Below are 12633 nucleotides of genomic sequence, written 5' to 3'. Positions count from 1 at the left end.
CCTCAAAATGAACAATGAATATGAACGTTTAAATTATTTGCGCTTCTACTCCGAGAAACAAAAGAACATCGTAACTTTAAAAAACGCTTGCCGCAATGAACAGCGTTTTAGTTTCTTTTGATATAACTTAACAATGAACATTAGGACATTATTTTTTCACATAATACTGCTTTACAAATATAATAATAATCGATATTACCATGTTTTGTTTGCTAGTTATCACAAATATTTTGGACATTAATTTTAACCCTTTGAATTTCGTCTTGATAGTGAAGTTTCTGTACACTTCTCGGATGTTGCGAATAATAAATGGACATTTATTCACGAATGTATTATAGAAAAACGAAGGTAAAATTAAAAATCCATGATATTTATTTAGACAAGAACGTTTTGCTTCTTCAAATTTCATGCATCTCAAGTAACTTAAACCAGCATTAGTTTCGTTTTCTTTTCTTCTCTTTTATCTTATAAGCTTCGTTTTACACTAATGTAAATAATATAAAAATAACAATTAGGCTTCTTTGTTTACCTAGTATTTGTTTCTATCATTATGTTTTGTACACTTTCAACTTTATCTGTTTTCATCTTGCGCAACGTCTCTTCAAGTCAATTGTTTAATATGTATGTATAGTTTAAAATGTTTTATTTTACACAACTCGGGAGAAATCGGGGGAAATCTGAGAACAGATGGACCGGTGAGGGGTAGGAAGGTCATCACTCACTGAACGTCTCTTTAAATCCTTCACGTGGCTTTGCACTCAAAGTTTATTAGTCGCGCGTCACCTGCGATTCGAGCCGTCGTTCATATCGTAGAGTACTTGCGCTATCGTCCTGGAGGACTCTACGTTGCTTAGGGCTACATTTGCTAAGTGCGGTTCGTACGGCTTTAAGTACCTATAACACAATAAATGAATTAGAAAGGATCAAATACAATGCTGAGCTTTAAAAACAAACCTTCTACAATTGTTGCTGTAGATTACGAGATTTCTTAATATAAGAGAAGCGGTCAATCGAATACTTTTCGTGACTGGTCCTTCATTATCGTCCTGAAAATAAATAAAACACTTCAGTTTACAAACCAAATAAATATACATTGGCAACCACCAATCAATAATACATGCAAAACCCAATATAAAAGAAAAAGAAATGCAAGTGCTGAAATTGAAAGCAAAACCAAATATGTAAAAAAACACTCAATCGTCAACAACCCCCTCACCTGATCGGAGGCGGCGCCTGTTCTTGGCAAAGCAGGCGCGCCCTGCTTTGCGACACTCCTCTGCGCAAACAAAAGACAAGCACAATTTTAACTTCACATTCACTCATCGCTCGCTACGTCTGACATAAATGCAATCAAGAAGAAGTTTATGTCCAAATACAGGAAAGCGGAAACGATTTTAAGCGAAACAAGGTTTAACCCAAACTTACTTGCAACTCCTTAGGGTTTACGAATTCGAGCGCGTGCCGTTTGATAGCATGGAATGCAGCATCTGGTGCGTAGCCAGGATGCTGCGTCGTCTGTGGTGGTGGAGGTGGGTCTACTTTACCCGTCTGTTGTATGTGCTTGCGCTTAATTTGCGCTGCTTTCATCGACTGCAGAAGAGATAATTGTTAGTATATGATTACGTAAATGAAAATATGTTGTTATCTACCTCTAAATTGCAATGCTTATCATTGATATGTGTCATCAAAGAGAACCGCTTTCTCTTCATGTTATCACATCGCTCCCATTGACACAACAATTCATCGGTCGTCTCCGGGATGTGCGCCTTACACACGTGCATATACACCTGATTAGCCGACTTGAATTTCGTCTCGCTGAGCATAAAAAATTAAAAATTATTATACGATCATAAGCAAGATGACTACAAAAGCTTACATTTGGCAATCACCCCATTCGCAAACAAACAACGCATTCAACTCTCTGGGACTCTTCGCTTTCGTCTTTACTGTAGTTGTCGACGAGGTGGTAGCTGTCCCCGTTGACACAGTTTTCGGCGTAATTTCAACTTCAATCCGTGGTTCAATTATTGTGGTTTTCTTTACGTCAGGTTGTGGCGAAGCCGTACCGTTTGCTGTGGTTGCAGTAGTACGCACTGCCGGCGAAGTGACAATTGTGCTCACCGAGCTTTGCTGCACCATTGGTCTCTGCACTTGTGTGACAACCATCTGCTGCCCTTGCGGCGTAACCACTACCTTTTGATGATGCGTCGCTGAACCCGAATTCGGTTGCAAGATAATGATAGTTTTCGTGCCTGACGTTTGTTGTTGTGGTGCTTGTGCTAAAAGCACAGCTTGATGTTGCCCGGTCGAATTGGGATGTTGCGCAACAACAAAACCCTGCGCACCAGCCGCCTGCAGAACATATTGACCTGGCTGACCACTGGGCACCAGTTGGACTTGTCCCTGTAAACCTTGCAAACCTTGAAGACCTTGAAGTCCTTGTAGGCCCTGTGACAGAAGAATGGGACCCATTCCTGACTGTACAATGGGCGTACGTTGCTGCGCTGTGTTTTGCACAATGACAGTTTGCCCCGAAGGTTTCGTCTGAACCACTTGAGCACCTGAAGCTTGTGATACGATAATTTGACGTGGTTGTGCCACAATCATCTGTTGATTATCAACAAACACCTAAAATTTCAGAAAAATCATGTGAAAAATGTTGCTATAAACATTTATCTTGTACTTACGGGTGTATGTTGAACACTAGCAGATTGCGTTTGCTGTACAGTTTGAGCCACCGCAGGTGGGGTTGGTGGTGGTGGCGTTTCTGCAACTGGCTGCTCCATATCCTCTTCGTCCTCATCTTCGAGAATATCAGCCGCCAAATCGGCAAATAACTTAGCTGCAGCTGTCGACGCAGTCGCAGGTTCGTCCCCGTTCGATGAAGAAACCGAGTCTGGTGCTGGTGAGCCAACACCAATACTACCGTTCACGTTATTCGCCAAATGCGGGCGTTTTGCGTCTGATTCCACAATGCTATCAGTCGCAGATCGTTTAACACCCGTCTTCTCTTCTGCCCCCCTCGCATTACTTGCTTCCGCACCTTTAATATCTTTATCAACATTGTTCACAAGATTCTCATTAGTCTGCATTTGCAATTTATCCACGTGATTCTCGTTGGCATTCTCAAGTAACACAACTTTATCAAACATTTCCATCTTCTCCACCAGTTCTAGGCCCTTGTCCCCTATGCGTAGCTCTTTACCCATCACGCCGTTGAGAATCGGCGGGTCTTTATCCACCTTCTTCTCCAGCAGATCCGCTAACATAAGTGGCTTTTTGATGACAGAGTTCTTGGTGGAGTCTTTGGAATTGCTATCATTTGTGTCCTCATTCATCGTTGCTAGTGTAAGTGTAGGTGCGCCATTAAGTAGGCCTTCAAAACTATTCGAATTATCGCCGTCGCCGTCTTCCGTTGAAGACACACCACCAACACCAACATTCCCGACGCCTATGCTAGACGCCACCGAATTATTGCCTGTCGAGTCGCTATCCTCGTTGTCAATTTTCACCTTGCTCTTATTATTGCTCAACGGTGCAAGTGGAGGTGGAGGCTGCGGCGGTTCTCGCCGTGTTTTCGTGTTTAAACTCTGTGTGGTGGACGACACCACCGGATCAGCAACATCACTGTCGAGGAACAATTGTCTCGCGCCATTAAGGCGCACATTTTTCATACCATCGACTTTCAGCATTGTTTTCGCTTCCAATTGCTGTTGCTGCTGTTGATTTTGTTGCGCAGCAAGCAAACGTTGCTGCTGTTGTCTTGCAGCCACCTACATAAGTCACACGATGTTAATAAACAATTGCATTCTCAGAATTGTCAAACAATTACATTATTTTCAAACTGATTACTGGTTACTTAATTAAGTCAAACAAAACATTTAAAAATGCACAACACAAAATCGACACAAGACACAAAAACCTACACTGAGATTGACTTTTACGCTTTTATCAAGTTTCAAACAATGCAAATTACAAATAGTTTAAATAGTTTATTAGTTTTATTGTTAGTGTGTTACCTGAGCTACGGATTGGCAGTCTGTCCTCATGCTCACGACTGGTGCAGTCATGCAATCGTTTACCTTAGTCGCCAACAAACTCTTGATGAGCGAGGTGCTGCTCTGACCTTCTTTAGCGCCAACCGCCGACGCAGCGCTTCCTCCCGAAGCGGTCGAATTCGCGCAGCCGCTGCCCAGAAGCGCTTGGCTCAGATGTGGATGCGCCATCACCTTTATCCACACACAAAAACAACACAAGTCACGCACGTGTACGACAACCAAAAATGACGCAAAAAAAAATCAAACAATTAAAAATAATTATAATGGAAATAAATGTCCCAACTAACCCAAGTAATATGCGTACAGTATTAATAGAATAGAAAAAGAAACAACGGACGACACATGAAAGGATAACGTTACAGAAATAAAGTGGTGAAGTGTTTGTAAAACGTTCAAGAGAGAAAAGAGTATGTGAAGTGTCGCATTTACCTGACTCTTCGCGATGTCCGCTTTGGCCGAGACCGCAGCGCATTCGCGTGGTTTGGGAGGCGCACTCAGTTGTGCTTTCAGGATAGACGCAGGTGAAGCCGTCGGCTGCGGGAGGAGCGCATCGGTGTCGGGGAGCGAAGAGGAGGGGGGCTTGCGACGCGCGACGACCACCTTTGAAGCGGTCGTCGGCGACATCGCCGCGAGGTTTGTTACTTGGGTAGTTGACGACTGAACATTTATCACCAGAGCTTGTGCGCGCACCTTTATGCCCTCATAGTACTGTGTCTCGTTGTTGACCGGCTTCTCTGGATTGGGACCGATCGTCCCGCCAAACACGGACCTAGACCATACATCAAAAACATCAATCAATTGCAAATTACAACTAAATTTCAAATACTTACCGCACGCATCGAGGAAAATGAAGCGGTGCAATCACTCCACGACGACCAATCTTCGCGCACGAGTTGATATAATGTTTATACAATTCCTGATGATCAACTTTCCCTGCCGCGCTTAGTTCGTACGTCGCCCTCAACCACGTCAGAGCAAACTGTTCGTTTTCCTGGAACGTCTGTTGATGGGCGAGTTTTTGCTGTAAAGGAACAGGCGTGCTTGCTTGTGATGTCGTCGTCAGAGTTGTGGCAACTGCAGGTGAAGCACTAATCAATCTTTGTGGTGCAATCGACACCTGTCTTTGTGGGGTTGAAGGCGCAGACAACTTTGTAGGAGTCAAAGTTGTGCTTGCATTATGAACCGGAACTGCAGCTGGCGCACTCGGGGAAACAATCGTCGCCGCGACGCTCACTGTTGGAGCAGACGGGGTAGTTACAGATGGAGCCGCACTTCCCGCCGCCTGTGGCTGCACATTCTGCACCCCCGTCACGGTTTCCACCAGCTTCATGCCGATACACGCTTTTGGTCCGTAACTCTTCCCTTCGACTGTTACCAGTGATACTAGTGTATCCACAGCTCCATAAATATTCACAATATAGTTACAAGCTCGCTCGCCTAATGAAGACAGCGAGTATAGACACTCCAACGTGTAGATCAGCAGCATTACGTCGTGTATCGTTAGGAAAGAGCACACGCGCTCGTATACGCTCGCCTCGAGACATCGAAGAAGCGCGTCTTCGTTCGCCTCGTTTTGTGAGAGTTTATTCAGCACCTCTAGTGCCGTAATGCACCAGTTACGATCGTCCGTCTGAAGGCCACGTGTTACAACCTTCATGAGCACGCCAGCAATGCGATTCTGATCAACATCGCGCACGAGAAACTCAGCGGCGAGATTACCGAGCATCTCCAATCCAAGATTCATCAACTGATTCCACTTGGAGCACGCGCACAGCAATGTAAACCGAACAAAAGTTGTATTACGCACCAGCACCGGCACGTTCTCGTCGAAGAAGCTCAGGTTGCGCAGGATGGTCGCCACCTGCAGCACACGCTGGCCCATGTAGTCACGTGTACCGAGATTGCGGCCGAGGTTAAACAATTCACGATCGGTCGAGTCCGTGCTCAGTTTTAACTTAACGCGTTTGCCTTTCGGCGCACTGTTCGCACCACCGTTGTTCGTACACTCATTCGCGCCACACACACCACCCCCACTACCGTTAACGTCCGTTCTTGTCGTCGTGGTAGATGATGCATGCGGGCCTTGCTCGTCGAAGAGGTCCGCATCGATTATATCACGCAGTGCACCCGGAAACTCCAATTCGAGATCCAGATCGACATCGCCAACAGCAAAGTCCTGAAAGCGCGTGAGGTCTACGATGGGCACAATATCCTTATGGCGGCGGCGTGTAGCTTCGCGCAGGTATAGATTCTCGTTGGTGAGATCCAGGAACTCCTCGGTATCCAACGTGTCCCGCCAGAAGCCACCGATATTCTGCTTGCGGATGTTACCGTAACTATCCGCGAGGACATTTCGTAGAGAGCCTTTGATTGAAAAAGAAAGGAAAAGTTAAATCAATCGCAAAACATGAAAACGAATGGATACCACTTACTATGATTGAATACCCCTGCATGAGCGAGGAGGTAATCCAATAGGATTGGGTGTTTTTCCAGCTTCAGCGTGTGTTTGCCGTCGTTCGAGAGTAGCGTGCACACATTGATTGCAAAATCCTGCTCGTTGGGCAGTGGCGAGAGCAACGACAAGCCGAGGCGGTCGTAGTCCGATGGTTTGTACAGATTTGTCGACAAGTTGTTGTATTCTCTCGCCGATTCTACATTAAAACAAAGAAAAAATAGAATATTCATAGTTATTAATAAAAATTATTGTTTAGAAAAATTCTAAATGCTAAAAATGTTTATTTTGTAATTAAAATAATTTCATAATTGAAATAATTTGTGCGCATGTATAGAAAAAAGGCTGCTTCTCCTCGCCCGGCAACTATCGATTAAAAGTAGTGCATCCGCGCGCGTTTTACGCGATTACACGCATAAATATTGAATCATAAGAGCATCGCATCGTCGGTGGCGGCGCCGGTGACAAATGTAATCGACGCGTGCCGCTCGTAATCAATAGCCTGCACGGCGGCAGTGGCGGGACTGCGGTCGCGCGCTTCTGCCAGTCCCAGTCGCGCGCCCGCACTCGTCGCACATCGCTCATCATATATATCCAATGCGGCGCCATCCAACACAACATATCCACGCGCCGCAGGTGCACATCGCACATTGCACGAGGACGACGCCGCGCGGCGTGTGATAATCATGATGCGGCGCGCGAGCGCGCTTCCCCAGTTTGCCCCATTTATGTTCCCGCCACCGTCTGCGATATCATAATCCATCCAGATTCAGCTGCTGCCCGCCTGGAAAAAATCCAGGCGAACACATTCTATTGATCCAACGCAGACGGTGTGTAGTAGATTGACAGACAGGCAGAGAGACGGACGCGACTGTGAAACTTTCAATATAGTTTTTCGGCTGTTAAGGCGGCGATTTTCAGCGCTGCGCGATGCCAACGCATTTATTACAGCAGGGTGTGGAGTTTATTTTCCTGCGCCTGTGGCGGCATGCGGTTATTTATAACCCGCGGAGTGTTGAGTTTAAAATACCCGTAGCACAGGCGCGGAGTGAAAATTTTACGAGCGTATTTCTTGCACAAAGCTTCGCTTTACCGCTTTTAATATTTCTGACAAATGGCTTGTACACATTTACACCGAATCAACGTTAAACTGGTTTGTTTGGCTATTGATTTTCTGGCGCTTTTTATTATTTCATTTCTCATTCGCATTAATGCCGATGAAATATTTCATGAAAACTTCAACAGTTTGTGTGCTGCGCAAACACAACTTATTGATTTTGCTCATTCACGAATACAACAGCTTGGCATTTACATTTTAATCTTTTTTCGTGTCGGTTTTTTTTATTGAAAAATAAAATTTGACTCACCTGCAATATTGTGCTGATGATAATTGTAATGCGATGGCACTGCGTGTAGAAGTTTCGAAGATCCCCGTTTGTGTCGCGACTCCTCATCGTCGTCGCTGACACGGTCACCCTCCTCGCCGAGAAAGTGCACCTTCTCCCATCGTGCGAGGAACCTGTGGTAAACAACAACAAAACATTAGCGCTTGACGCCCCTGCAGCATGCACACCGACGCTTAGTAGTATATAGGGTCGATGCCGCCTGTCGCTGGCGACACTGACCTAGAGAACCGCGAGCCGCGAGAGCGTCGCGCCGGCCGCGGCCGAAAAGCACGTGATAGCACCGCACCGCATCGCACACACAGCCGACGACGACGGAGCAGCAGCAGCACACGACGACTCTCCACGTGGTTGCTGCTGCGTTCCGCCCCTCCGCGCGCTGCGCCCGCACGTTCTTACACATTTCGCCGGCTCTCGCGAGTCGCACGCGTCCCGGCCCGCTTAGAGTGTGTATGTGAGCACACCGCGTGCGCCTAGTGTCGGTTCATTCATCGCGATCGCACCGAGCGCCGTGAATGAGCGGAGAGGACCTCATTCGGCACCGGGCGCCTGGAGGAGGCGGTAGGGTGCGTGGCTACGTGCTGCCTGTGAGCTGTGGGCAAGTGCGCGGCAGCGCAAGACACCTGCGGGCGCTTAAAATTGATATTTTTGCCCGAACTCGGGAAATAGTCGTAACAATCTGCTGGGGTGATTGTGGTAGAATTGAAGGGGTTGTTGTCATTGCTAGAGATAGGTACCTACCTTAGGTAAATTTGTTTCAATGCTATGCTGGCGTTGACGCAGTTGTCGGGTATCTCCAATGGCTCGAAAAACTCAGGCCAGGAATTTCTCGAATTCACCTGCAAGAAAAAAAGAAACAATTGAATTGAAGTGCTATTAACAATTATATAAAAGACAACCAAAAGAATATAGAGAGAAGAGAATATAAAGAATAAGAATTGTATTAAAATTTCTAAAAGATCTTTCACAGTATTCTAAGGACGAAGTAAAAAACTTTATTCACAGAAAAGTTATGAAGAATCAAAACTCGAAGAGAATATGAACATAAAGTTATAATTTAAACTTTTAAATATGCAAAATGACTAATAAAGACATTTGTTTTGATGTCGATGATGATTGTTGACTTTTTGATTGAATAACACTACATATATTCATTAAGATTAGCTAATCAGGGTTGATTGTAAATTCAATCGTAAAAATGCAACATCATGTATTAAATTAGTCGTAACAGCTAGAAATATGCCTATTACGACCTATTCTTATGTATAACGATAGCTGCTAACAAATATTAAAATGAAAAACGCTGGAAAACAAGAAAAAACATCTTTTAACCTTTAATTACATAAAATACTTGTTGTTATTCATAAAGTGTCATTAGCAATTTTATTATAAAACATGTAAATGTGAATTATCAAAGAAAATTGCACATAAATTCTGTTTAGCACGTAATTCTAAATATTTAACTTCGTTTTTCGAATTCACCTATAAAATATACGATATATCAACACAAAAATGTAGAATTAGCTCAGCGTAATAAAAGCGCATTTCAATTCGAAATGTTGATGTCGATTGCGACCTTGACGCTTGAGTACCCTGCACCGCGCGGTGTACAAAAGCGACCCGAACGATTAGTACATAATTATGCGCGAACGCGCGCGCGATGCAACAAATCGTCGTAGCTGCTGCAGCCGCGTCGGATCGCGCTCGCGCCAAGCTGTTTACATGCGGCGCGACCAGAGTGCCGGCAGTTGCCATTGCTACGCTACGCACGGCGCGAACACGATGTCTCATGTCTCATACCCACACAGCACAGACACAGACGACAGCCGGTGCCACCGCGCGCGCCGCACCGTGCGCTAGAACAATACACGCGACCCGACCCGCCCGGTCGTGCTACCTCTGTGTGCGCGGCGCACGGTGCGAGAAAGCGACGCAAAGCAAACCAAACCGCGCCACAACAGCAGCGCGCTCCGCCGCAATGCCACAAGAGAGCCCGCGGTGCCGCGCGATTGTTGCGCTCGCTTGCGCGCACACGCTAACACCCGCCCGCAGCTTCGGCTGTTGGCCGCGTGCAGTATCGAGTTTCGTGGAGCGAGTTTACCGACTTAACCCGTTCGCACTCGCCGCGCGCGCGTTCATGCTTCATGCTATTTTACAACCGAAATGATAAATTTATAACCGTGCAATATTTGTTCCTTAAAACAACAATAATATCATTACCAATATTAAATATTACAACCGAAAATCAAATTAAAAATTTTAGAGAGCCGAACGTATTTGTAATAATTGCATTATTATCTTGCACATTGGAGGAGTTTAAGTAGGTATAATATAACAGCGCAAAAGCAAGAAACGAGTTCAGCGACCGATTGTGTCGGCAGTCGCGGCAAAAGATCAGAACACAGAAGAATCCAAGAAGCGGCCAAGAAACTCGTTTCCAACGCGCGCGTTGCATCAACATTCTCGCGGTGCAATAACAATGCGCGCATCGCTCTTACCACGTCGTGCCTCATTACGAGACTCAACCCAAACCCAAAACCCAAACCATTGTCCTGCCATGTCCCAAACGCAAAAAAACTAAATTTAACCGCTTTAGATCCCCATGGTACGATTTGTTATCAATCGCAGCAGACCACCCCCGCTAATACATAGCACGTGGTGGAGTCGGGGCGCCGCGCGTACTGAGGACAGCACACACCAACTGACGGCCGGTGCCGCGGCGTGTGCCCACGACACCGCACGTTGGACTAGGTCAGGGTCTCTCTCGATGCTCTCTCCGCCACACGCGCGTAGCGGCGGCGACGGGTCGTGGTGATTCCCGACGTCTCCCCACCGATCGCGAACAGCAGCGGCACACGGAAGCCCGCTACCAGCCGGCCAACCATCGCAGAATGCGGACGCACTTCCGCGAGGAAACAATCTCAAGCAGTGAAGAAATGAGAAAGTATATCAGAGTTGCTAGGCAACGAAAGTTTTCAACTCGTACTCAATGCAAATAAATTGATAACAATGTTAATGATCCTTTGTCTGGCGCTTTGTGTTTCGACCATTACCATGTGCTCACGCGCATAATATCAAGGCGAGAGGAGAGAAATCATCATTAACGCAAAACATACATTAATGATATTATTATTATTACAAAGGAAATTGTTCAATTATTAATTAAATTATGTTACCAGAAGGATTATTCATTCTTTGCAGTGACTAGAATATAATAAAATAATAAACTATAACTATTTTGACGATTTTGGCATTGGAAAATTCCGCGTCGCAGCGTAAAAACAAAAATCATCATTTCCCGCATTCCCGGCGTGTTAGTTTCGCGCATCGGCTAATGTATTTTACCCACACCGAGTAGGATATGATGCGCATCGTAAAATCAATATCATATTATATTTATGTTTCCTTCTCATTGCTTTCCAAGCGCTGAATTGCTCGTTATATTACTTTTTCCCAACGTTTCCGAGAAAGCAATGCAATTTTTTGCGCAAAAAGAAAGTAACCGTGCGCGTATCAAACAAATGATGATCATTCACACGTGCGTAGTGTCCAGTCGCGGCGGCGGGAGGTTGGGCCGTCGCACTGATAACGACTTAACCATGACCTTGCGCGCTCGACACACACACACACACATGTAGGATCGCACCTTCCGCATGCAGGCGCAGACCTGCGGAGCACATGGTCCGCCCGTTTCTCTCGTGGCTCTCGCGCGAGAAACACACCAACGACGGGCGAAAGTGTGCGCCGACGCGTAAACAAACAAAACGCAACAATATATATATGCGTAAAAATGCATCATATTGAATTTAATAAACTGCTGGCTACCATTTTGTGCTGTGGCATATTTTATGATGATGGCAATCAAGGTCAATATGCGTGCGGTGTCGAATGTCGTGAGTGTGGTTGATTGATGGAAGATAAAATTTATGATAGGTACCTTTATCCATCCGCCCTGCTCGGTGCAAAGGGTGTACAGCATGTAGAGGTCCACTTCGCGTCCATTCAACTTGGGCAGATGACGAAACGGCGTCCTAAAAGTGGAAATATGCATAAATTTACATTACACAAACGTAACGCGCGCACGTTATGTATAAATAGACGTCTTGTGTTTTTTCGTCTTTTTTATGTGTAGTATACTTGTTAGAATAATGCTAGTATGGTATTTTCGGGTTGTTATGGTTATTGGTAGTTGACTTACCTTCTGGTCTCGTGGAAGTGCCGGAGATCCCGAAGGAAGCCGTCGCGCTCGCCGCGATAGCCCGCAGGCTGTTCGACCATGGCGATGCTGGGCTCAGAGAGAGACGAATAATCCTATGAACGCGCACGTGATGTCGGCGCTGAGGGCCTGGATAGCTTCGACGCCGGCGTCGGCGTCACCATGGCCGAGGCGGCCGCCGGCTACGCGATCTCACTGGCTCGGCGCGCGGACACGCACGGGACGAACGGCGCGCGACACGAACGCACGCAGTTCACCGTGTGCCACTGCTGCCCTCGCGAGGGATGCTGTGTACACCTGGACGGGTGGCCGCCGGGCCGGATCTCAATTGCGCAGAAACGCGCCCGAACGCGGCGCCGCTCTCGCAGAATCGCCTTGGCGCTTGGCTCCGCCGCTGCACACTCGGCACACGCACGCCGCTGCTCGCTCGGGCCCTGCTCTTCTGCCGCCGCGGTACGGCTAGCGGCTGGCGGGTCGTGTGCGGGTGATTACGCGGTGGCGCGC

The 12633-nt window shown here is 46.4% G+C and overlaps 1 protein-coding gene across 6 annotated transcripts; it reads right to left on the bottom strand.

Annotated features, from left to right (window-relative positions):
• Positions 1–354: 354 nt before the first annotated feature.
• Bap170 (Brahma associated protein 170kD) lies at positions 355–12499 on the bottom strand. 6 transcript variants are annotated; one of them, XM_065303619.1, is made up of 15 exons: positions 12112–12499; positions 11851–11944; positions 8655–8752; positions 7878–8029; positions 6491–6709; positions 4889–6422; positions 4488–4827; positions 4020–4229; positions 2688–3773; positions 1877–2628; positions 1650–1815; positions 1426–1590; positions 1217–1276; positions 955–1046; positions 355–894 (listed from the first exon to the last, which is right to left on the bottom strand). In XM_065303619.1, exons 1-15 carry the CDS (start codon positions 12189–12191, stop codon positions 780–782), a joined length of 5163 nt encoding a protein of 1720 aa, XP_065159691.1. In that variant the 5' UTR covers positions 12192–12499; the 3' UTR covers positions 355–779. The 6 variants fall into 6 exon arrangements, with proteins under 6 accessions (XP_065159691.1, XP_065159693.1, XP_065159696.1 ...); XM_065303621.1 differs by having other exon boundaries at positions 4083–4229; XM_065303624.1 differs by having other exon boundaries at positions 4749–4827.
• Positions 12500–12633: the final 134 nt, after the last annotated feature.

The sequence above is a fragment of the Atheta coriaria genome, unplaced genomic scaffold, assembly GCF_025399875.1.
Source record: "Atheta coriaria isolate IRGN ID8LTWV9N9 unplaced genomic scaffold, Caltech_Dcor_3.1 hic_scaffold_5_pilon, whole genome shotgun sequence".
NCBI classification, from domain to species: domain Eukaryota; kingdom Metazoa; phylum Arthropoda; class Insecta; order Coleoptera; family Staphylinidae; genus Dalotia; species Dalotia coriaria.
This window is presented reverse-complemented; position numbering and strand designations above follow the sequence as displayed.